This window comes from Bos taurus, chromosome 7, assembly GCF_002263795.3.
Source record: "Bos taurus isolate L1 Dominette 01449 registration number 42190680 breed Hereford chromosome 7, ARS-UCD2.0, whole genome shotgun sequence".
NCBI lineage: Eukaryota > Metazoa > Chordata > Mammalia > Artiodactyla > Bovidae > Bos > Bos taurus.
In genome coordinates, this window is record NC_037334.1 from 39,286,768 (window position 1) to 39,312,791 (window position 26,024).

General features: G+C 45.8%; 1 protein-coding gene across 7 annotated transcripts; it reads right to left on the bottom strand.

Moving 5' to 3' along the window:
* Nucleotides 1-54: 54 nt before the first annotated feature.
* Nucleotides 55-25,393, bottom strand: PHYKPL (5-phosphohydroxy-L-lysine phospho-lyase). 7 transcript variants are annotated; one of them, NM_001192899.2, is made up of 13 exons: nt 25,295-25,353; nt 24,357-24,475; nt 22,915-23,074; nt 20,144-20,218; nt 19,452-19,539; nt 19,258-19,374; nt 17,683-17,765; nt 17,205-17,430; nt 3,665-3,819; nt 3,175-3,264; nt 1,367-1,497; nt 724-804; nt 55-291 (listed from the first exon to the last, which is right to left on the bottom strand). In NM_001192899.2, the coding sequence occupies exons 1-12, from the start codon at nt 25,351-25,353 to the stop codon at nt 755-757; spliced, it is 1,353 nt and encodes a 450-aa protein (NP_001179828.1). In that variant the 3' UTR covers nt 55-291; nt 724-754. The 7 variants fall into 7 exon arrangements, with proteins under 7 accessions (NP_001179828.1, XP_059744279.1, XP_059744278.1 ...); XM_059888296.1 differs by having other exon boundaries at nt 55-1,497; nt 25,295-25,393; XM_059888295.1 differs by lacking the exons at nt 55-291; nt 724-804 and having other exon boundaries at nt 1,404-3,264; nt 25,295-25,393.
* Nucleotides 25,394-26,024: the final 631 nt, after the last annotated feature.

Below are 26,024 nucleotides of genomic sequence, written 5' to 3' on the forward strand. Positions count from 1 at the left end.
CAGTATCCTCCACGACCTCCTAAGGCATCCTGTCAGGCATAACCACACACTGTCTTCATCTTTGGTTAGTTTCCTTTAATGACTTGGCCCTGCTTAGGACTTGGCGCAGCTTTAAAGAAAGTGGAGTGGCAGAGGTTGGAGGCAGTTGTTCAAGGAGGTGAAGACAGTACAGTGAGGATTACACCTTCAATGGGGACGCTGGCCCAGGCCAGTTGGAGTCTGGAGTACCCTGGAACACCTGTCTTGACTTGCCATTGAAAATGGGATTCTATCCCAGCGAAGTTGTGAAACCTAAAGACAAGAGGGGATACACAAAGGACCAGCTGGATCTGGGCAACAGTGTCCCTCCTGGTTGTCATGTAACAGCCCCATCTGGCAGTGGTATTTGCTGGCTTGGCTGGAGTGCCAAGTCTAGTGACCTGAGACCTAAGATAGCTGGTTTTAAGATGCAGCACTTGTCTGGGGCCAGGGTGGATAAAGCCTCGCAAAAGTTCTGTATTTTATAGAGGAACTGGCTGGGGAAGGAAATAGCTATCAAATGCAAACTTAAGGACTCAAGATTTTCAGGGGTGAGGGATGTGGAGCTCAAGGCACCCAGAGCCTCCCAGTGTTGAAATTAACCTGTGGGAAAGGTCTACCACTTGGAATAAACATACGAGCTGCCGATGGATGGTAAGGAAGCCAATTCTGGGTCTTCTGGGAACAAGAAGCAAGGCCACTTACCTAGAGAAAGACACCTCTCAGCAGGGCTGCCTCAGGAGTGGAGCCTCAGGGTCTCACAACTTCTCACTTTCGCTTCCATGTCTGAAAAATACCACAGGACCACTCAAAATGGTCCACCTTCAAAAATACATTCCCTTCTCCCAGCAGGTCCTGTTCCACCTCCAGATGTGTCTACTAGGGAGACCTGGGGGCAGTACAGTAGAAAGTAATCTGGTCAGGGGTGGTGGGGTGGTTGTCGCTGGGCTGTAGGGGAGTCTACAGGGGAGACCCTGACTTTCCTAAATGATAAGCAGTGTGGAAAGGGATTTTGCGTTGAATCTGTCCTGAATGCGTATCTTATTTTAGCCACTTAGCAACTGAAAAACAAAGCTGCTGCCACCTGTCTCAGGGAAGCTATGAGGGTATAAGAAGCTATAAGATATGGAAATCTCCCACTGTAGTTCTGACAGGCCCAGCCCTGCTTTCCCTTGTCCTGCATGCTACACTGGTGCCTGCTCAGAGCTCTGAGTTTTGGGGGCACAGGCAGGAACAGGCCTCCACTTCAACTTCAGCTCCCCACTCCTTGCACTGCTCAGAGGACGCCTGGCTCAGCTGTCAGACCCCTGTCCCTGGGCATACTGGGAGGCCGTGGCTCCAGGCTCACCTGTCAGGATGGCGTCTAGCTTTGCTACCACGTGTCGTGCGTTGTCCAAGCTGAAACACATCGGGGGCTTAAACTTCAGGACATTCCTCCCAGGCCCGTCAGTGCTCAACAAAATGTAGTTCTCCTTAAGCCTGTGAAGGTAGGACACAGCAGGGCCTGCTGTCCACTGGCCAAGGGCACTTCATACAGATCTTCCAGACTTTTCTCAGCCTGGTATTGGCAGCCATACTGCTCTCAGAACCCACCATAAGCCACTTCCCACCAAAATAACAGCACTGGCCAGCCCCTACCCAGATTCCTGCCCAACTTTATGGCCCAGCATCAAAGACAAGCATAGCACCCCATGTGAGGTGCCCTGGCCCTGAGGCTGCTGCCACCCCTCCCCGCCCCCAGAGCAGGGGTCTTGCTCCATCCATCCCTAGAGGCCCAGCGTAAGCCAAACAGAATGGCCACAGGGCTACAATGTGGATGTCAAGGTTCCCTGCATTTTCCATTTCAATGTATGGTTTATGTCATGCGTGGTTTACTTTTTCTTATAGGAAGGGTCCAGCATTCACAAATAGAACAGTGCAGTGAATTCATGTAGCCTAGCTTCAGTAACCTGCCACCCCCTTCTCTACCCTGCCCCCACATTATCTTGTAACTCCAGACTGGACTATCCAGTTTTCATTTCCAGTTCTTTTTGGAAGATGACTTTACTCTCTTCAGCATTATTGGTACCTAGTAATAACTTTTAATAGTCCACATTTATACTTTTAACCCAGGAAGGTATTTTGGCCTCTCAGAGAAGGGGTCTGATGTGACTGTATTTACATTCTCTGACCCCCTGCTCTCATTTTTTAAATTTACTACTTTTATGTAAGTCTTGTCAGGAACAGTGTCCTCAGCCTGCCTCTAGCTCCCTTATCCCATCCCGGTCTTCCTGGCACTGACAACAGCCATGCTAGAAAGCCCAGGTTCTGACTTCAAATCCAGCTCTGGCTCCTAGCGGGGTTGTTTCACTCAACTGAAGAAACTACACGGGGCTGGGGGGGTGGTGCAGAGAGGGGTGGTTGCAAGATGGAGGCAGTCAGGCTTGGCTGAAGAGCTGGCTCCCTCTTTCCCAGAGATCATTCTCAATTCCTGAGTCCTGAGGCTCCCTGCGAGAACTGGTGGGCAAGCTGGTGGATGTGCTTCAGCAGAAAGGAGGCAGGGGCTGGGCGGCCATGCAGGAGGGGTCAACATCCAAAACCATGTGGAGAGGTTTTTACATCAATACAGTTTGTGTGATTCAAAACAAGGATGCACATTTTACAACTTGAGTAAGAATACACATCAAACACTAGATGGGTTTTCCAAGGTGGGGGAAGTGGGTAGGAGTGAAGAATGGAAGAAAAAAAGGGAATACCTAAACAAGAAGGGGAAGGGTCCTGGGGCTCAAGTGGACATGCAAGCCAGGGCTGGGGTGAGGGCTGAGTCTTGAGATGCCGAGTCCTCAGACCCCTCCCCAGATGAGGAGCAGGAGTCTATCTGAAAACCTCTAGGAACAGGGAGTCTGCTTCTGCCACAGTCCCAGCTGTGGCTCTGGAGAAGCTGCTTCTCAGGCAGCCTGGGGCTGTGAAATGCAGGCTTGTGGTTGCCTGTGTCTGAGAGCTCCAGCAGCTTTGGTATTGTCTTGTTTGAAGTGGCTGCTCAGGCTGGGAATGACCTGCACTCTGTGGGCCCAGCATGTCTGGGGGCGTGGGTCAAAAAGGAGAGGCAAGCAGGGAGCTCTTTCCCAGTCAGAGCAGTAGGCACTACAAATGCAACTTGTTTCAAGAAAAAAATACCTGGACACCACGTAGTCAGCCTCTTCGGTTGCTGGCATTCTTGTGGCCTCATCTTTGATCAGATCCACACCAATGAATAGCCCAACACCCCTGGAGCAGAAGGTGACATTGCAGGAGACAAGGCTTGAGGGATCGAGGTCCTTGCTTTCACCCTCTGCTTGGGTGTCAGCCAGTCCCCTGTCAGAAAGCTGACCAGGGCTCACACTTCTACCTCCCAGGGAGGCTGAGAGTTGTAGGAACCCTCAGAGGGTGGTCAGTTCCAGGAACTAAATGTGATAGGGAGGAACCCTCAGTGTAGACAGAGTAAAGTCTGATTCTGGCTTCACCACCCCACCTCCCGCCAGGTGCCATCTTGGGCAACAGCACCTATAGGTGCTTCAGTTCCTCCTCTGTGGAGATAAGTTGCCACCATGCCAGGTGGGAGTGACAAGGTGAATGAAGGAACCATACCAGGCCCCTGGCAGATAATGACTACTGTTTTTAGCCTCACCTGATGTCCCCAAGAATGGGATGTTTGGCTTTCTGCTGTCCAAGGAGCTCCATCAGGAAGCTGCCCACACAGGCTGCGTGAGCCTGCAGCTGCTCCTTCTCCAAGACATCCAGGACGGCCAGCCCCACAGCACAGGACACTGGGCTGCCCCCAAACTGAGCCAGGGGACAAAGGGCAGTTCAGGTGCCCAGCAGAGTGGGCCATGCCCCAGGGAGCGTGAGGGGCAGCAGAACTGCCACACACATTCCAAAGGCAGGTGAGGACAGGCATGAACCAATGACTCAAGTGTTCTGGGCAGCAGATGGGGTTCTCTTGAGGCTCCCATGGATCGTCCCCGCCTTTCCAGGTACTAATGGAGATGCATTGGCAGGGATCCAGTAAGAAAGCCAGGGATGCAGAAGGATCCCCAGGAAGATGCAAAAATCAGAAGAGAGGGTGTTCTGGGCATTCCCAAAGAGCTGGTTTTTGTCAAAAGGCTTCTGGATCCCATTTTGTGGACTGGACCCAGACCCACTTCATTGTACCACCCATCACCTCTTTCAAGGAGAGTCAAGAGCAACATGCCAGAGCCACACCGAGGAAAAGTCACTCTGTATAGTTTTAGCTCACAGCTTTACTGGCTGAGCTCAAGGTAGATTTTAGGGCGCAGACCACAAGCTGGCTGCCTGTGAGCCAAATGGAGCCTGAGGATTCATTTTGTTTGGCTTGTGTGGCATAACTAAAGGTTTTGAATTAGGTATTAATGTCTTAAAAGAAGGGACTTCACATAAAAATATGTTATGTCTGACTTAAAACAAACCTAGCCTATCTGGCTAGGGGACCTCCTACAGACCATCTTTTTTTTTTTTTTTTAAGTGTATCTTAGAACCTTTACTGAGGTATAGTATACATACCCAGGTGGTGCTAGTGGTAAAGGACCCACCTGCCAATGCAGGAGACATAAGATCCCTGAGTTAGGGAGATCCCCCGGAGGAGGGCCCGGCAATGCACTCCAGTATTCTTGCCTGGAGAATTCCATGAACAGAAGGGCCTGGTGGGCTATAGTCCATAGGGTTGCAAAGAGTCGGATATGACTGAAGCAACTTAGAACACACATACAATAAACTGCATATATTTTAAGTGTATATAGTTCAGTGTGACTTGACAAATCTATGCTTAGTTGCTCAGTTGTGTCCGACTCATATGCCAAATGTATATACTTGTAGAAACTCCACTAGCATGAAGATATCAAACATTTCCACCATTCCCCAAACTTCCTTATGCCCCCCTCCACTACGGCCCAGGTAACCACTGGCCTGCTTTCTCACCACAGCTTTGCCTTTTCTGGAATGTTATATGAATAGAATCACAAAATATGAACACTTTTGTGCTTAGCTTTTGCTCAATGTTTTTAAAAACTTATCCATAATATGTGTATTGGTAGATGGTTCATTTTATGGCTGTATAGTATTCCGTTGTATAGACATACTACAATTTGTTTATCCAAATTCCTATTAATAGACTCAGCTTATTTTGATGTCTATTTATGAATAAAACTGTTATCAATTTATAATAAAGTCTTTTTGTTAACATATGGTTTCATTTCTCTTAGGTAAATACCTAGGAATGGAACTGCTAGACTGCTTGATAAATGTACATTTAACTTTATAAAAAATGTGAAACTTTTCCCAAGTGGTTGTGTACCATATTACACTTGTACCATGAGGCTATGAAATCCCAGGAACTCCACATCCTCAAAAACATTTGGAATTGTGGCATTTTAATTGCAGCTATTCTAATGGTTATGTAGTGGTATGCTGTAGACCATCAATCTCATACCTGAGATCATAAAAACCTTCCTAGGTGATTCTGCTATGAGGCAGCTTTCTGATAATGTCACAACAAATTATATGTGGAATGGACACAGGGGATGAATTGAGGTTACTAATTGTATATTATTACCAACTGTGAACTCATTACAAGGTGGGATGTTCTACTCATAGTATCATTGTTTTTTTTTTTTTTTTTTTGATGTGGACAATTTTAAAGTCTCTATTGAATTTTTTACAGTATTGCTTCTGTTTTATGTTTTGGTTTTCTGGCCTAGGAGCATGTGGAATCTTAGCTCCCTGACCAGAGATCAAGCCCATGCATTGGAAGGTGAAGTCTTAAGCACCAGACTGCCAGCGAAGTCCCTACGCACAGCATCTTTGGTTTAGAATTGTGGCCTGGTCAACATGCTGAACTAGCATAACAGATAGGTCTTTTTCCCAAGATCACCACAGGGGAACAATAGAAGGAAAATGAAAAAAACCCTGGGCTTTTCCCTGGGCATTTAGAAAGCCATGCAGATGTGTAGGGATATGTTCACATCCCATGCTATGTGCATGTTCAGGAAGCCTGGGAAAGCTCTAAGCTCTCACCACCAGCTAACTTGAGGGTTCACAGAAGAAGGAAATAAAGGCTAAGGCAGAGTTGTCAACTGCTTGGCTGAGTGCTGAAGGCATGTGCCAACACACACATAGGGCCCCTTGTCAAAGACTGACACAACTCTTGGTTTCAGCAATGTAAGGAGATGTCTATCTAGTCATTAGATGATCACAAATCTAACCAAGCAGAGACTACAGTGGTCACGCATGACAACACAGACTTTACAGAACTAGTTTAGAAAAGGCAATATACAAACAACAACAAACCATGAGGAGGAAAAATGATTTCTACATTGCTGCTGCTAAGTAGCTTCAGTCTTGTCCGACTGTGCAACCCCATAGACGGTAGCCCACCAGGCTCCCCTGTCCCTGGGATTCTCCAGGCAAGAACACTGGAGTGGGGTGCCATTTCCTTCTCCAATGCACGAAAGTGAAAAGTGAAAGTGAAGTCGCTCAGTTGTGTCCGACTCTTCACGACCCCATGGTCTGCAGCCTACCAGGCTCCTCCATCCATGGGATTTTCCAGGCAAGAGTACTGGAGTGGGGTGCCATTGCCTTCTCCAGGTTTCTATATTACATTATTTTAAATATCTAATTTTCAACAGAAAATTGTGAATCATGAAAGCATGGTCCATATATGGGGCAGTGGTAGTGGTGGGGCAGGTAGAATCAATAGAAACTGTTCTAGAGGAAGCTCAATGATGGCCTCATTAGACAAAGACGTTTTCTTTTTTAGACAAAGACTTTAAATCAGATGTTATAAATATGCTTAAACACTAGAGGAAATCGTATCTAAAGAACTAAAACGCTAAGCACGAATATAGTGTCCTGCCAAATTTGGAATATCAATAAACTGAATTTATAAAAAAGTCAATAGAAAAGCATAGTAACTGAAATGAAAAACTCACTAAGAGGTCAACAGCAGATGTGATCAGGCAGATGAAAGAATCAGTAAACTTGAAGATATGTCAGGTTTGAAAATCAGAAAGAAAAAAGAATGACAAGAAAATGAACAGAGCCTCAGAGACCCGTGGGACACAAACATTCCAATATACGCAAAGGAGAATCCCAGAAGGAGAGGAGAGAGAGAAAGGAGCAAAAAGAATATTTGAAGAAACAATGGTAAAAAACTTACTAAATTTGACTAAATACCCCCCCAAAAACTGAACCCCAACAACTATTTAAACATCCAAGGAACTCAATGAACTCCAGGTAGAATATTCCATACCTAGACACAACATAACCAAACTACTGAAAGACAAAAGCAAAGAGGGTGGGTGAAATGGGTTATAAAACACATAAATCACGGGGATGTAATGTACGGCATGGTGACTATAGTTAACAATACTGGGGACCTTCCTGGCAGTCTAGTGGTTAAGACTCTGCACTTTCACTGCAAGGGGCACAGGTTTGATCCCTGGTTGGGGAACTAAGATCACACATGCCCCTGGTGTGGCCAAAACAAGCAAACAGGCAGATAAATAAGTAATACTGTACTGTATACTTGAAAGCTGCTAAGAGAACAGACCTTAAAAGTTCTCATTACAAGGCAAAAACACTAACTTTTTTGGTGAGGGATGTCAAGTAGACTTACTGTGGTTATCATCTTGCAACATACACAAATGTTGAATCATATGGTACACCTGAAACTAATATGATGTTCTATGTTAATTACACCTCAAAAAAGAAAAAAGAATATTGAAATTATCGAGAAGCAACTCATTTCGTACAAGAGATCCTCAGCAAGATTAATAGCTGATTCCTCACCATTGTTTTTTAGTCGCAAAGTCATGTCCGACTCTTTTGTGACTCCATGGACTGTAGCCCATCAGGTTCCTCTGTCCATGGGATTTCTCAGGCAAGAATACTGGAGTGGCTTGCCATTTCCTTCTCCAGAGGATCTCAACCCAGGGATCAAACTTGCGTCTCCTGCATTGGCAAGCAGATTCTTTACCACCGAGCTACCAGGGAAGCCCTTTGGAAACCCTAAAACTCAGAAGTCAGTGGGATGACCTATTCAAAGTGATGAAAGAAAAATACTGTCAGTCCAGAATTTTATATAAAGTAAATGTATCCATCAAATGTAAAGGAGATGGGAATTCCCTGGCGGTCCCATGGTTAGGAGTCCACGTTCTCACTGCCAAGGGCCTGAGTTCAATCCCTGTAGGGAAAGTAACAGTCTACATCCCGCAAGCCACATGGTGTGGGAAAAAAATTTCAAAAAAGATAAAGGAGAAACTAAGATAATTCTAGATAAGCAAAAAACTGAAAAAATTTGTCAGCAGCAGATCTACTTTACATGAAATACTAACAGTATTTCTTCAGTGAAAGGACATCAGACAGTAACTCAAATCCACAAGTAGGTTGAAAGTGAGAGAGTGAATGTATGCCATGCAAACAGAAACCAAGAGTGGGGGTGGCTATTGTAATATCCGACATAAAAGACTTGCAAGGTTAAAAATGCTATTAGCAATATAGAAAACATTTTATAATGATAAAAGAGTTATGTACTTAACAATAGAGCCCCCAAATATATAAAAACTGAACTGAAAGGAGAAATAAAGAACTCAACAAAAATAGTTGGGAGTTCAGTCTCTCATTTTCAATAATAAACTAGACAGAAGATGAACCAGGAAATAAGCCTGAACAACACTATAAGCCAATTAGATTTAACGGATATATACAGAACACTCCACTTCAAAAAAGCAGCATAAATACTCTTCTCAAGTGCACATGGAACATTCTCCACGACAGACTATATATATTAGGCCATAAAACAAGTGTTGATATATTTTAAAAGTCTGAAATCCTAGAATGTATCTTTTCTCACCACAGCAGAATAAAACTAGAAACAAAGAAAGAACAATGAAAAACTAAAAAATATGTAGAAATTAACTGAAACAATGGGTCAAAGGAGTCATAAAGAAGATTAGGACATATTTAGAGATAAAGGAAAACACAACATACCTAAACTCAAGGGACTCAATAAAAGTACTGCTTACAGAAAACTTGGTATCTGTAAATACTTTTGTTAAAAAAACTCAAATGAATACTTTCACTTTAAGAAAATATAAAAGAGAAGAGCAAACTAAACCCAAAGCAAAAAGAAAGAAAATCATAAAGCTATATAGTGGAAATAAACAGAAATACAGAAAAACAACAGAAAAAAAAAACCCCAAAAAACCAAAAACTGATTCCTTGAGAAAATCAACAAAATTGACAGAGATCAGTTAGACTGACCAAGATAAAAATGAGTCAAATTATGAAGATCAGGAATGAAGGAGGATATATCACTGCCAATCTTATACAAGTAAAAAGGAATATAGGGAATAATATGAACATTTGTCAACAAGCTAGATAACTTCGATGAAATAGATAAATTCCCAGAAAGATAAAGAGTATTAACACTGCTTTGAGAAGAGATGGAAAATCTGAACAGACCTAAAGTGAGTAAAAGCAACTAATCAGTAATTAAAAAAAAACCCACAAAGCAACTGGTGAATTCTACCAAAATGTTTAAAGAATTACCACCAATCTTTCAGAAAGTCTTCCAGAAGACAGAAGAGGCATGACCACTTCCTGCCTCATTTTTTGAAACCAGTGTTACTCTGATACCAAAACCAGACAAAGATATCAAGAAAGCTATAGATCAATATCTCTTAAGAACTAGATACAAAATCCTCCAAAAATATAAGAACAAACTGAATCTGGCAACATATAAAAAGGATTATACACCATGTTCATGTGGGCTTAATCTCAGGAATGTAAATATTAACCATATTAACAGGATGAAGGACAAAAAAAATCACACGATCATTACAATGAATGAAGAAAGAGAATTTGACGAAACCCAACAGCTTTTCCAGATTTCCCTGGTGGTGCAGGGGTTAAGAATTTGCCCTCCACAATGGGGCATGGGTTTGGTTCCTGGTTGGGGAACTAAGGTCTCACATGCAGCGGGGCAACTAAGCGTGCGTGTCCCAACTACTAAGCCTGTATGCTCTGCAGCCTGCACTCTGCAGCTAGGGAGAAGCATGGCCCTAGAAAAGCCTGTGGGTCACAACCAAGACCCAATGGAGCACAACAAACAAACAAACAGCCTTTCATTATAAAGCTCTCAACAAATTAGGAAAAAAATTCTTCTTCAACCTGATAAAATGCTTCTAGGAAAAACTCACAGCTGCTATTATACCCAATGGTGAAAGACTGAACGTATTTCCCTAAGATTAGGAACAAGACAAGACGTCTACCCTTGCTATTTCTAGTCAACATTATACTGGAGAGTCTAGGGCGGTTAGGCAAGAAAAAGAAATTAAAGGCATTCAGAATGGAAAGGTACAAGTAAACTATTTCTATTCACAGATGACATGACTTTGTACACAGAAAATTCTAAAGAATCTATAAAAAACTATTAGAGCTAATAAATGCATTCAGTAAGGTTGCATGATACAAGATTGATATCCAAAAATCATCTATATTTCTATATACCATAAAAATGAAGAATCTTAAAGTAAGATGAAGAAAACAATTCCATTTATTAAGCCATGAAAAATAATATAATACTTGCTGCTGCTACTGCTAAGTCGCTTCAGTCGTGTCTGACTCTGTGTGACCCCATAGACGGCAGCCCACCAGGCTCTCCTGTCCCTGGGATTCTCCAGGCAAGAACACTGGAGTGGGTTGCCATTTTCTCCTCCAATGCATGAAAGTGAAAAGTGAAAGTGAAGTCGCTCAGTTGTGTCCGACTCTTAGCGACCTCATGGACTGCAGCCTACCAGGTTCATCCATCCATGGGATTTTCCAGGCAAGAGTACTGGAGTGGGGTGCCATTGCCTTCTCCAATATAATACTTAGGAGTAAATTTAATAAAAGTAGTTCAAGACTTTTACAGGGAGTTCCCTGCAATCCAGTGGTTAAGACGCCATGCTTCCACTACAGGGGGTGCAGGTTTGATATCAGGTCAGGGAACTAAGATCCTGCATGCTGTGTAGTGCAGCCAAAATTTTTTTTTCATCATTTTATGAAGAAAATTATGAACATCATTGAAAAAAATCAAAGACCTACATAATTGGACAGATATGTTTACAGATTAGAAGACTTAATACTGCTGCTGCTGCTGCTAAGTCACATCAGTCGTGTCCGACTCTGTGCGACCCCATAGACGGCAGCCCACCAGGCTCCCCCGTCCCTGGGATTCTCCAGGCAAGAACACTGGAGTGGGTTGCCATTTCCTTCTCCAATGCATGAAAGTGAAAAGTGAAAGTGAAGTCGCTCAGTCGTGTCTGACTCTTAGCGACCCCATGGACTGTAGCCTACCAGGCTCCTCCGTCCGTGGGATTTCCCAGGCAAGAGTACTGGAGTGGGGTGCCATTGCCTTCTCCGTTAATACTGCTAAGATGGCAATACTCTCCAAATTGATCTACAGCTTCAATGCAATCGCTTATCAAACTCCAAGCTGCTTTTTTGATGGAAACTGACAGGCTGATTCTGAAAATTCACAATGAAATGCAAGGGACCCAGAACAGACAAAACAATCTTCAAAAAGAAGAACAAAGACTGGAGGACTGACAGTTCTTGATTTTAAAACATACTACAAAGTATAGTAGTCTAGACTGTGTGCAACTGGCAAGAGGGTAGATATACAGATCAATAGAACAGAACTGAAAGTTTATAAAGAAACCATTAAATCCATATATTTATGATTGATTGATTCCTGACAAGGGTGCTAAGACCACTTAATGGGGTAAGATATAACAAAGAATAGTCTTTTCAGCAAAAAGGTATTGGGAGAACTGGATGCCAAGTCGAGTAACTCCAGCTTATACCATCTGAAAATTAGCTAAAAGTGGATCTAAGACCTAAATATAAGAACTAAAACTAGAGAATTCTTAGAGGAAAATACAGGTGTAAATCCTCCTGATCTTTGATTAGGTAATGGTTTGTTAGCTATGACTCCAAAGTACAAGCAACCAGAGAAAAAATAAACTGGACTTCATCAAAATTAAAAACTTTTGTGCTTCAAAAGAAGACAACTCAAAGGGAGAAAAATTTTATGTTTGATAAGAATCTAGTATTTAGGATACATAAAGAACTCAAAACTCAGCAAAAAAAAAAAAAAAGACAAGTAACCCAATTAAAAAATGTGCAAAGGATATATTATTTCAAATATATATATATGTCATATATATTGGAATCTCCTTCATGAATCACATCCTTGTCATGGCAAAGGGGCTTGTGTAACTTAATAAAGCTATGGCCCCACACCTTGTAAGGCCACCCAAGACAGATGGGTCATAGTGAACAGTTCTGACAAAACGTGGTCCACTGGAAGAGAAAATGGCAATCCACTCCAGTATTCTTGCCATGAGAACCTCATGAACACTATGAAAAGGCAAAAAGATATGACACTGGAAGATGAGGCCCCCAGGCTGGAAGGTGTCCAATATGCTACTGGGGAAGAGCAGACGGCAATTACTAATAGTTCCAGAAAGAGTGAAGCAGCTGCGCCAAAGTGGAAATGACACTCAGTCGTGGATGTTTCTGGTGGTGAAAGTAGTCTGATGCTATAAAGAATGATATTGCATAGGAACCTGGAATGTTAGGTCCATGAATCAAGGTAAATTGGACATGGTCAAGCAGGAGATGGGAAGAATGAATGTTGACATCTCAGCAATCAGTGAACTAAAATGGATGAGAATGGGCAAATTTAATTCAGATGACCATTATATCTACTATTATGGGCAAGAATCCCTTAGAAGAAACAGAGTAGCCCTCATAGTCAACCAAAGAGTCTGAAATGCAGTACTTGAGTGTAATCTCAAAAACAAGAGAATGATCCTGGTTTGTTTCCAAGGCAAATCATTCAACATCACAGTAATCCAAGTCTGTGCCCAACCACTGATGCCAAAGAGGTTGACCAGTTGACCTACAACAGCTTCTAGCACTAACACCAAAAAAAGATGTACTTTTCATCATAAGAGATTGGAATGCTAAAGTAGGAAGTCAAGAGATACCTGGAATAACAGGAAAGTTTGGCCTTGGAGTACAAAATGAAGCTGGGCAAAGGCTAACAGAGTTTTGTCAAAAGAACATGCTGGTCATAGGAAACACCCTTTTCGAACAACCCAAGAGATGACTCAGTCTCTGAAATCAGACTGATTATGTTCTTTGCAGCCAAAGATGGAGAAGCTCTATACAGTCAGCAAAAACAAGACCTGAAGCTAACTGTAGCTCAGATCATCAGCTCCTTATTGCAAAATTCAGGTTTAAGTTGAAGAATGTAGGGAAAACCACTAGGCCATTCAGGTATGACCTAAAAAAAATCCCTTATGATTATACAGTAGAGGTAATGAATAGGTTCAAGAGATTAGATCTGGTAGACAGAGTGCCTGAAGAACTATGGATGGAGGTTTGTAACACTGTACAGGAGGCAGTGACCAAAACCATTCCAAGAAAAAGAAATGGAAGAAGGCAAAGTGGTTGACTGAGGAGGTTCTGCACATAGCTGAGGAAAGAGAAGCGAAAGGCAAGGGAAAAAGGGAAAGATACATACAACTGAATGCAGAGTTGCAGAGAATAGCAAGGAGAGATAAGAAGGCCTTCTTAAATGAACAATGCAAAGAAGCAGAGGACAACAATAGAATGGGAAAGACTAGAGATCTCTCCAAGAAAACTGGAGACATCAAGGGAACATTCACGCAAGGACAGGCATGATAAAGGACAGAAACATTAAGGATCTAACAGAAGCAGACAAGATTAAGAAGAGGTGGCAAGAATATACAGAAGAACTGTACAAAAAAGGTCTTAATGGCCCAGATAATCATGATGGTGTGGTCACTCACCTAGAGCTGGACATTTTGGAGTGTGAAGTCAAGTGGGCCTTAGGAATATTACTATGAGAAAAGCTAGTGGAGGTGACAGAACTCCAGCTGAGCTATTTCAAATGCTAAAAGACTAAGTTGTTCAAGTGCTGCATTCAATACGTCAGCAAATTTGGAAAACTCAGCAGTGGCCACAGGACTGGAAAAGGTCACTTTTCATTCTAATCCCAAAGAAAGGCAATGCAAAAGAATGTTCAAATTACTAAACAACTGTGCTCATTTCACATGCTAGCAAACTTATGCTCAGAATCCTTTAGGCTAGGCTTCAGCAATATGTGAACCGAGAACTTCCAGATGTACAAGCTGGGTTTCAAAGAGACAGAAGAACCAGAGATCAAACTGCCTATATTTGTTGGATCACAGAGAAAGCAAGGGAATTCCAGAAAAACATCTACTTTTGTTTCATTGACTACTCTAAAACCTTTGACTGTGTAGACCACAGCAAACTGGAAAATTCTTAAAGAAATAGGATACCAGAGCACTTTACTTGTCTCCTGAGAAACCTGTATACAGGTCAAGAAGAAACAATTAAAGCCAGACATGGAACAACAGACTGGTTCAAAATTAGGAAAGGAATACATCAAGGCTGTATATTGTCACTGCGTTTATTTAACTTATATGCAGAGTATATCAAGAGAAATGCTGGGTTGGATAAATCACAAGCTGGAATCAAGACTGCCAGGGGAAATACCAACAATCTCAGATATGAAGATGATACCACTCTAATTGGAGAAAGTGAAGAGGAACTAAACAACCTCTTGATAAGGGTGAAAAAGGAGAGTGAAAAAGCTGGCTTGAAACTCAGCGTTTAAAAAACTAAGATCATGGCATGTGGTACCATCACTTCATGGCAATAGAAGGGGAAAAAGTGGAAGCAGTGACAGATTTATTTTCTTGGGCTCCAAAATCACTGCAGACTGTGACCACAGCCATGAAATGAAATGATACTTGCTCCTTGGAAGGACAGCTATGACAAACCTGGACAGCATATTAAAAACCACAGACATCACTTGGCTGACAAAGATCTGTAGCAAAGCTATGGTTTTTCCAGTAGTCATATATGGCTGTGAGACTTGGGACCATAAAGAAGGCTGAGTGCTAAGGAACTGATGCTTCTGAATTGTGGTGCTGAAGAAGACTCTTGAGAGTCCTCTGGACTGCAAGGAGATCAAACCAGTCAATTCTAAAGGAAATCAACCCTGAATACTCATTGGAAAGACTGATGCTGAAACTGAAGCTCCAATATTTTAGACACCTCATGTGAAGAGTCTACTCACTGGAAAAGACCTGATGCTGGGAAAGATAGTAGGCCAAAGGAAAAGTGGGTGGTAGAGAATGAGGCGGTTAGGCGGCATTACCAACTCAATGGAAATGAATTTGAGCAAACTCTGGGACAGAGTAGAGGACAGAAGAGACTGGCATGCTGCAGCCCTTGGGGTCACAAAGAGTTGGACACAACTTAGCAACTGAACAAGAACAACATATTGGAATATATATGTCATATACATTGGAGTGTGTGTGTGTGTGTGTGTGTGTGTGTATGGCCAATAGGCACATAAGAGGATTCTCAACACCACTGGCCATCAGGCAAATGCAAATCACATTAATATACCACTTCACACTCACTAGTATGGCTATGATAAAAGATAGAAAATAAATGCTGAAGAGTATACGGAAAAATTGGAACCCTCATAAATTGCATGTAAAGCGGTATAGCTGCTTGGAAAAAGTCTGTCATTCCTTGGAAAGTTAAACTTAGAGGTGCCATGTGACCCAGCAATTTCATTCATAGGTATATGCTCCAAAGAGTTGAAAACGTATGTCCATACCAAAACATCCTGAATGGTCATCTGCAGTATTACTCGTAATAACCAAGGAAGGGAAATAGTTAAAATGTTAACTGAAGAAGAGATAAATGAAACATGATATGCTCATACAATGAAACATTATTCATTCAAAAAAAGGAATGAAGAACTGATTCATGCTATGACAATGGATGGACCTTGAAAATATTGTGCTATTGACAGAAGTCAGACAGAAAAAGTCACATATTGTGTGACTCCACTTATGTGAAATGTCAAGAACAGGCAAATCTACGGAGACAGAAAGAAAGTTAGTGATTACCAGGACTTACAGAGAGAAGGCAATGGGGAGTGACTGCTAATGGGTATGGGGATGCTTTGGGGGGGTGATTGAAAATGTATAATAATGAAAACTAAGACAGTGGTAATGCCTGTACAATGGACTTCCCTGGTAGCTCAGCTGGTTAAGAATCTGTCTGCAATGCAGAAGACCTCAGTTTGATTCCTGGGTTGGGAAGATGCCCTGGAGAAGGGAATGGCTACCCACTCCAGTATTCTTGCCTGGAGAATTCCATGGACAGAGGAGCCTGGACGGCAACAGTCCATGGGGTTGCAAAGAGTTAGACGTCAGTGACTAACACTTTCACTACTTTCATACAAGTACTGAACCATTATGTTGTACACCTGAAACAAATGTCAATTATAACTCAATCAAGAAAAAGATTCAATTCCCAATGAACACACAAAAACAAAAATACACATATACTGGGAATTCCCTGGCAGTCCAGTGGTTAGGGCTCTGTGCTCTCACTGCTAATGGCACAGGTTCAATGCTTGGTAGAGGGACCAAGATCCCTCAAGCCAAGTGGCATGACACCTCCTAAAAATACACACACACACACTTAATAGCTTCATAATATCTGAAGTAAAAATTAATAGTATTATGAGAAAAAGTTGATCATTTTTCATCATAGTGTGGTATTTAAATAATCCTTAATTATTAAGATTAAGTAGAAAAAAAAATCCAGCAAGAATATAAAAGATTCAAACAACATAATTAACAAGTGTGACCCAAGAGATATTCAGAGAGTCTGGCAAACAACATTTAGAGAACCCACAATTTCCTAAGGACATGTAGAACAATCAAATACCAAATCACCTCACCATATTTTACAGAAAAAGTATCAAAAGAAAAAGTGGTACTAAGTCAGAAGTTAATAAAAAGATTTGAAAAAACTAGAATGATAATGCAATGGTTCTCACTTTTGGTCTTAGAACCTTTTATACTCCCCCAAATTTGTGAGGAATCTGAAAAGGTTTTGTTTATACGGGTTATATCTATTAATATTGATGAAAAAATAATTATATTTACCAAAAAATTAGTGAGTAGCAGTGAGTTTGTTTGCACAGAAGCTACCATGGTGCTTCCTGGTCTGGAGGTTTTACTCACCGTGTTGAAGTACTCGACGCCGGTGGCTTCAAATGCCCTTGCCACAGCCTGTGTTGTGGCCACGCAGGCTACAGGGTGGCCATTGCCTATGGACTTGCCCATGGTGACAATGTCGGGGACGAAGTCTTCCCCCTGCAGCTGGAAGGCCCAGAAGTGCTTGCCTACTCGGCCAAAGCCCACTTGAATCTCGTCTGCAACAAAGACCCCTCCGGCCCTGCGGATGTGCCTGTGGCAGAGGACACACAGCTGATGGGAGACTGTGGTGAGAGGGAGCAAACCAGGAGCTGAGATGTCCTGGGACTCTGAATCCTGGGGTTGCCAAAAGTAAGGTGGGGTCCTGAGGCAGGTATCTGGCCTTTTGGGAGCCACTATTTCTTCAGGGACTTTGACAACTCTGGCAAATAGGCCAGGCTGAGGTTGGAATTCGGAAGCAAGGCTGGCAGACCCCACCCTCAGGCAGCCTCTCCCACCTACTCACCCTGCCACTTCTGGGAAGTAGCCAGCAGGGGGAATGATCTGCCCTCCCACACTGGGCAGAGATTCCGCAAAGAACGCTGCAATCTGTGGAGGAGAAGGGAGTGGCACTGTGGTGGGGCTGAGTGGCAAGCTGGTGCATCCTGCTGATGCTGGCTCAGTGCTGGCTCCAAACATGAGTTACTGTTATCACCGTGCCCCCACTTTGGGCTCCACATCGTTATCTGAATATTTGCGATGTGGTTTTTTCAGGCCTCAAATCAATGCTTACCACCTGGAAGTAAGACCCCCTGTACTTAGTGTGTTCCAGATGAAATTCACTGACTTCTCCACCATAAACCTCTTCCTTCCCTCCCCCCATATGGTGAATCCCATTCCTCCTAATTAGGACAGAAATCTGGCCCCATCCTTGATCCAGCCTCCTCCTTCACCCATCAGCTGGCACAGCTTCTGACTCTTATCCCTGTAACATCTTTGTACCCGCCTTTCCCCTCCTGGGCAGATCTGCTAGTTTCCGCCTTGCCCTCCTGCAGCTGCTCTCTAACTGGACATCTCTTCCAGGCCATCCTTCACTGGCCACCAGGGTAATGCCTCAACCCAGACACTGAGCTCATCATTGGCCTATTTAAAACCCATCACTGACCCTTTTGCTTACGGCAATGACTTCCAAACTCTGCTCTGCCTTGGAGCTGTTTCAGAGGCTACTGCTGGGATAAAGAAAGGACCAGTGGGGTGGGAAACTGGTTACCCACCCATGCTAACCTTCAGAGTAATCTCTTACTAAATCTTCTTGATTTAATACAAGTAGGTGCAGAGCATCTGAAATGCCTAAGCCAAGCTTCCCAGCTCTGATTCTGCCAACGTTTTTGGCTAGTCTTTTCTGTATATCCTGTGTTCAGTTGCCACTCTTTCAGCAAAGTCTTCTAGAGAGCCTTCACACCAATTGCTAGCTGCCTCCCTTCTGCTGTTGCTGTGGCTGCTGCTCTTCCAGGGTAAGACAATCTCTCGTTTCCCCACTGCTCAGGCCAACAGGGCCTTTGCAGGGCACCATGTCAGACTGACACCATTCAAGTGCATCCCCTGGTCCCATTATCTTCTCTCTTAAAACTCTGTAAAGGTCCCGCATAGCCTCTGGCCCCTCAGCTAGAAGGGCACTTGCAGTCCTCTGACCTACAGTCCCGCCTGCCTCTCTAGGTTTATCTTCTGCCTGCACAGCCTGACTCTGCAGTCACATGGTTTCTGCACAGGCCACTGGGCTGTTGAAGATGCCTTTCCTTGTCTACTTCTTACCTTGCCTTGAGTGGCTACTGCCTCCTTACCTTCTATTACTAAAATTAGTCAGTACCCGCTTCTCCCCCGACAGGCCCACCTTCACACTCACACCAGTCTAGCCTGGACCCCTCGACTCCAGCAATGTCCAGGATATATCTCTACCTAAACTCTCAATTGAACAATTAACCCCCCTCCTAGATTCCCAAAGGGCAGGCCCTGGTTCCAATTTCTCTCAGGGTCCCAAGATCCAGTCCAGGGCAAGCAACATTTGCACCTTGCTGGACCAGTCCTGCATGGATGTGGTTACCTTCCTGCCCTTCTCCTGTGCGCTGCTGACCACACGTTTCACCTCACTGGCGTAGGCCACAGCTGGATTGGGGTGGTCTTCCCGGTAGGGGCCCCGGTAGGTATCTGGGAGAGGTGCCTGTGGGGAGGGACAGTGCCACGTCATCCAGGCTGGGGTGCAAGCACCGACCTGTTGCCCACTTGAGCAGCGCATACCACGTGGACCCACTCCTTCTGCCCATCCAGGTCGCGGAACTTGTAGGGGCTGATGTCAATCAGGGAGCTCAGATGACCGTGATAAGCACTGGGGAGGAGAAAGGAGAGGGGACTTAGGCTTGTACTTCCTGGCCTGGCCTTGACAACTGTCCATCCATCTCAGGAAACAGTCAGGCAAGACCAAGCTTTCTGACACAGCCCCCAAGTCCTGGGGCCAGGAATGAGCACAGGTCTTGGAGTCAGTAAGCCTTCCTACAAGGCCACTCATTAGCTATGTAATGGTGGCTAACTGTTAAAGTCTTTGGGTTCAGTTCTCTCCGCTGTAAAGTTGGGGCAGGGTGCTCTTTCTCTCTTGTGGTTGTGATTTTAATGTGATAATGCTCTAACCCTGTGCCTGGGTCTTGCACATAGCAGATACTCAATAGACTGGGAGTTACAGTTTTAATACCTAAAATGTGGGACCAATTCTCACCACCTTATAAAGCATTCTCTGCTTCCCAGAAGCTGCCATAACGGAAGAGATGCCGAGGGAAAGAGACAGTGGGTATCCGCATGGGGGTGTCTTTGTGGCCAGGTCCTCGTGATCCTCTGTGGGCCCAGGCCTCTCATCTTTCCTGCCCAAGGCACCTAAAGTCAGAGCCTCATTGATTCCCAATAAGCGGCAGGCCCGTGCTTCTGGAAATGGCACTTACTGATCTAATACCACCACATCCCAGTGTCCTGTGTACTGGCGTGCCAGCCTCAGGGCCAGGTCGTTGGCTTCTGACCTATGACAGAAAAGGTGAATACTTCTTGAGCAGCTGTTCAGGGCTTTCCCTCCTGGATAACTGCTTCCTACAGAGAAACCTGGAGGGGAATGGAGGAACCCTTCTAGCAGCAAGAAGATTCTTAGGACACCATTCGTTAGTCATTCACTTATTCATTCAATAAATATGTATCAAATGCCTTCAATGTGCTAGGAGCTGGGGGCAAAAATATTAAGAAAACAGGCAGGCCCTGGCCCTCCTGGAACTTACGTTCTAGTATGTGTCATGGAAGCCCAAAAACGAAGACAGAACGATCATTTGGTAAGTGCTACAATGGACACAGGGCGTCAAGAACTAGAAGGGGCTCTACCTTTGATAGGGGCTTGAATCATGTCCCCCAAAATTCATGTGTTGAAGCCCTAACTCCTAATATCTCAGAATGTGATTGTATTTGGAGACAGGGCCTTTCAAGAGGCGATTAACTTAATATGAGGCCATCTGTGTGGCCCTAAACCAGTATAACTGGTGTCTTTAAAAGAAGACATTTGGACACACAGAGAGACATCAAGGATTGTGCATAATTGGAAACATGGCTTTTTTCCAATCATGTGAAGACAGCGAGAAGGTTGCCACCTGCAATCAAGGAGAGAGGCCTCAAAGAAACCAAACCTGCCAGCACCTGGATCTTGGATTATGACTTCCAGAACTATGAGACAATGCATTTCTCTTTAAGCCACCTTGTCCGCAGTGTTTTGCTATGGCAGCCAGAGCTGACTAAGGCCATACCTGTAGAGTCTTGAGGTTAAAGTTCTTATGCAGAGTGAGCAGCACACAAAGACCTTGTGAAGGAAAAGAGCTCAGAAAACCACAAGACGACAAAGAAGGCCAGGAGAAGCCTGAGAGAGGACGTGGGGAAGACAGGTAGGGCTGCAGAAGGAGCCTGGGTTTTCTTCTTAGTGCCAGATGAAGCCACTGTAAAGTTTTAATCAGAGAAGGGACATGATTCAGCTCCCATATGAGGAGGAAGCCTCTCTGTGTATCCAATGGAGTAGAAAGCAATTCAGGTGCCAGTGAGAACTAGAAGAAGGACACAAAGATGAGAGCAGGTGGTGGCCATGTAGATGGAGAGAGACAGAATGCAGTTAGGAGACAACGTGCAGACAGAAGGGACAGGCTTAATGCAGGACTGGAAGGAGGGCACACTGCTAACTTGAGCAGAGGTACACATGCCTCTGTCATTTGCCAGGAGACGGGGGGGGAGGGGGTGGTGGTGGTGGTGAGGGATAGCAGCCTTCTTGGGAAGGTCTGGGGCAGCTGCCTGGGAATGTCAGGGAGAGCCAATGCCACGGTCCCATGCCAGGTGTTAGCAAAGTTGGTCAACTCTTGTGTCTGTTGGACAGGTGATGTTACACACGTTCCAGAGTCAAGTGGGTGGTTAGAACCTTGAGGCAGAAACACACCGGGAACATCTGGGTCTAAGATACAAATGTGGGAGTCAGCAGCATGTGGACAATATATAATACACAGGAATGGATGAGATCAGGAAGGGAGAGGGGCTCAGAGAAGATCAGCCCTGAGGAATGGAAGGGGAGGAATTGGCAAAGGAGACAGAGGAGTGGCCAGAAGCTGGCAGAAAACCAGAAGCATGAAATGTTCTGGAAGCAAGACCAGAAAGCATTTCCAGAGAGTGGTAACTATCAGTATTACTGAGAGACATGGGAGGACAAGGGCAGCAGAGACCAGGTCTCCCCACTCCTATGCCTCATTATCCTCTGTATTCTTCTCTCCAGGGCACACTGGGTTGGTCCTGTGCACATGCCTTCACCTGCCATTTCGGCCGCAACCGCTACTCCCAGCGTAGCATCTCCTGTCACCCAGTCACTAAACTGGTGCCTGATGGTGTCCATTCTTGGTCTCCTCCAGTGCTGGTGACATCACTTACCTGATTAAAGCCCTCTGATGGCTTCCAAATGCTCTTGGGATAAACAAGTACCTTACTTGACTAAAGAAGCCCTGAGTGATGGGCCCTGGCTCCCTCCCCGGTGTCTTCTCCCACACTCTGCCCTCCCTCAAGGGCTGTCTTTCAGTTCAACTGTGCTGGGGTGCAAATACTCGTCCTGCCACAAGGCCTTTGCACAGGCTGTTCTGTGTGATGACCAATCTTGACAAGAATACTGCAAATGGAGTTGGCAGCAACCTTTTTTCCTCCTCATCCAGCTAGCCCCTAGTCAGTGCTTAGCCTAACATCACTTCTTCAGGGAAGTCTTCCCCAACCCTCTCAGAAGAGGCCAGGCCCTGCCCCCCCCATGGCGTCTATGCCTCACTATTCTCTGTACTTTTCCTCTAGACCAAGACTCCTCTTTGTTATTTTGTACTTCTTTAAAGAATTTGGGATGTTTCTGTTCCTTATGGAGCTGGGATTTTGACTGTAGCTCCCAGCACCATGCCCCTATAGTCTTAAAGCAGACAAAGGTACATATTACCTTGGTAAGCCCCAACAACAATCCTACAAGGGAGGTAATGGCACCCCTTACAAAGAGAACAGGAAACTGGTTCTGACAGAGAAGCAGCAGGGCCTACAGCTGGGAAGCCTGAGTGCCCAGCACACTGAGGGCTGCCTCTCTCCAAACTCAGTCGGTTACACTATGCTTTGCCCATGTGAGCAAACTGCTGCCTCATCCTTTTACTGGGGGCTGGCCATACCGTAGTGCACTTACCCAGAATTCAGGAAATAAAACACACAGAGCTTCTCTGGCAGGGTCTCTGACAGCCTCTGCGCGTAATCCACAATGTTGTCATGCAGGTATCGGCTGTTGGTGTTGAGCACCTGGTTCTGTTCGTGTGCTGCTTGGACCACGAGAGGGTGGCAGTGCCCAACTGCAAGAGGGCCACCTCTATCATACGGCTGGCTCCAATCAGCCAATCCCTCCAGGCCTCCCCCAGCCCCAGTCTGTAAACCCAACTAGAGGAGATGCAGTTATGATGGGAGAAGTACAGAGCAAAGAACGGAGTCTGAAGACAGAGGTGCCAGTCTCGAAAGAAAGCCCTAGAAAGGAGTCCCTGAGATTCTGGCAGAAGGCAAAGTTTTCTGGCAGAAACCTGATCTAGAAGACCCATGTTATTAAGTAAGCTTCTTGAGGCCTTGTTCTTGACAAAGATGGGGGGGTGGGATTTTGGGGATGAAGATGGCATTGGGGTGTCTCCAGTTAGAGAGGCTGGAGGTAATGACTGCCAACAGCCAAGGATTATAACCAGAGAATGAAGATGACTGGCAGCTGGCCAAGTGTCAGGCACACTCAAAGCAAGTTACATGAATTAACTCCTCCAAACATCTGGAGGTGTGTACCTAGTATCATCATGTCCATTCTGCAAATGAGCAATCTGAACAGAGACTGAAGCTTGCCCAAGACCACAGAGGGAGTAAGTGGAGGACAGGGATATGAACCCAGGAAGCCTGAAACTAAAGCCCCTGCTTTCAGCTCTACTAACTTCCAATTTCCCTACTGGGTCACTGGACTCCCTTTCCTTCCACCAGCTCTGGTGGCCTCATCTGGTTAACTGAATTCCTACTTAAGTTTCCTCGTCCAAGACCTGAGATGGTTACCAGGGCTAAAGCCTTGCTGCGACTGCCAGGGCCTGGCCAGGGTCCTGTTGGGTTGCTGATCATGGCTAGGCTGACTGCTGTTCTCTGAGCTCACCATCAGTTCCAAGTGGAACTGAACCGCTAGACTTACGTGTTTGATTCCTGCTGGTTTAGCACAGCTTTAGTGGTGTTAAGTCACTCAGTCATGCCTGAATCTTTGTGACCCCGTGGACTGTGGCCCACCAGGCTCCTCCGTCCATGGGATTTCCCAGGCAAGGATACTGGAGTAGGTTGCTATTTCCTCTTTCAGGGGATCCTCCCGACCCAGGGATTGAACCCGGGTCTCCTGCACTGCAAACAGACTTTTTACCATCTGGGCCACCAGGTAAGCATTTTAGCACAGCTAGTGTTTGGATGTTTCCACAGTTTTCATAAAAAGACTGGGCCTCCTCTGCACATGGATGCTGGCTAAGTTGAACCTGAGTTCCCTGCACCTCTCTGCAACCTGAAGATTACCCCTGAACTAGGTTCTGTCTTGGCATCCTCTCCTGCCCCATCCTGAAGTATGATACTGACCGTGAGCCACATTGTTGATGCAATCGATGTATTCTGCCCCCTGTTCATCATACATGTACTGCCCTTGGCCCCGGACAATCTTAATAGGATCCTCAGGAAAAAAGAGTCTGCAGGAATTGCTGTAGGGACAGGCAACAAATGGACAGCCATGTCTGAAGATCTGAAGGAAGAAATCCACCCATCACAGGCCTCCCCCAACATCTTCCCAGTTTTTGGAAAGGACAAAAGCTTGAAGTGCAAGGTGTTGTGTCCCTGACTCCAGTTCCCTCACTCCACAGGTGGCTGGAAAGGTGAAGGATGGGTTAAGAAGTTGCTAAAACTTAAATTGTTTAAGTCATTTGAAGACTATGTGGCTTCAACATATCTGAATGAATGTGCCCAGAGTCCCTTGGGTCCTGGAAAAAGGTGGCTGCTCCAGACCCACGGGCTCCCTAGGGCAGTGTCTCTTTGCTGGGAGTGTGAAAAGGGCTGGCTCTCAGCCCTAACGGTCCTTGCTTGCCAAGCCTGCTGCCCTGCTGGGGGCCAGGCCCAAGCTTTACCCCAAGGCTGCCTCACGCTCCACGTCCCACCAAGAGCCCCTCAGACACAGGTCAAGGGTCGACTTTCTCTAAGGCTGCCTGTGAGCCGACTTCCCCCCACCCCGACCTTTCGTCTGGACTTTTAATCCCTTCCTGGGTCACTGTCTGGCCGGCCCCAGGTCCGGAGAGTGGGCCACCACTGGGGGAGGTCTTCCCAGACGCCCGGCTGCAGCTGCGAGGGTGGATAAGACGCTGCGGGGGAGGCGCAGGAAGCGACCGCCTGCCACAGGCTGAATGCCGCAGGGTCTCAGGGGCCGTAGGCTCGGGAGCTGGACGAGACCCGGCGGAGCTGAGGTCTGCAGGCTCCGCGCCGGACGTGCGTACGTCGTACGCGCCGCCCCCACGCCGCTGTCTCTGTACCTGAGCAGCCGCCGCCTCAGGGCCAGAGTCGCGGCCTTCCCACGCTGATCAGCCGCCATAGCGCTCGCGGGCAGTCGCTCGGAAACGCTGGGCTGAGCTGAGCGTCCGGGCTCCGCCCAAGGCCACGCCCCAGCAGCGGGCCCCGCCCATCGCAAAGCGCGACTCGGGGCTCCTGTTTGCTCCGCGGCCCCGCCCCCAGGTGGTCGATTAGGAGTTTGTTCCTTAATTAATTTGGCTAGAGTCTGGTGGGTTCCTCACCCCAGAGAAGTTCCATAGACAGTGCCGAGCGGAAGCCGGGTTTGTGCTCGCCTTGCCTAGTGCTGCCCCAGGTCTGGTTTCCGGACAAATCACCAAATCACTGACCTCGCCCTCCCGACCTCTGTGGTTTCCTTCCTCGGGAAGTGTACCCTGGTGATCCCGCCGCTGCTTCTGCACCCGACGGGGCTCTGAGCTTCGGGAGGCTTCACCTGGAGCCTCAGGCTCAGTCTCTGAGTTGCCTTCCCCCCCGCGCCCCCCCTCCCCGAGCGTAAAATGGGATGCGCCGTAAGCTTTCCCTGGGAACGTGTGGCAGGCACCCGGCATAGTTCGGGTCTCAAGGCAGGGGAAGTCCATGAGCAGCGGAAAGAGCACCACTGCACAGTCCTGTGAAGGAGCAGCAGAAAGGGCAGAAGGAGAGCGCAAGGCCACTTGCTGGGACTTGCTGAGGAGGTCCTGGGCGTGACCTCTGGGA

Bases quoted from the DNA above. Each gene is read 5' to 3' on its own strand.
- PHYKPL (XM_059888295.1), bottom strand. From the start codon at position 25,353: ATGGCGGCTGATCAGCGTGGGAAGGCCGCGACTCTGGCCCTGAGGCGG. The intron at 24,476-25,294 runs GTACAGAGACAG...CTGTCCCTACAG, and splicing joins CTGAGGCGGCGGCTGCTCAG to CAATTCCTGCAGACTCTTTT. The intron at 19,540-20,143 runs GTAAGTGCCATT...TCTCCTCCCCAG, and splicing joins GATGTGGTGGTATTAGATCA to TGCTTATCACGGTCATCTGA.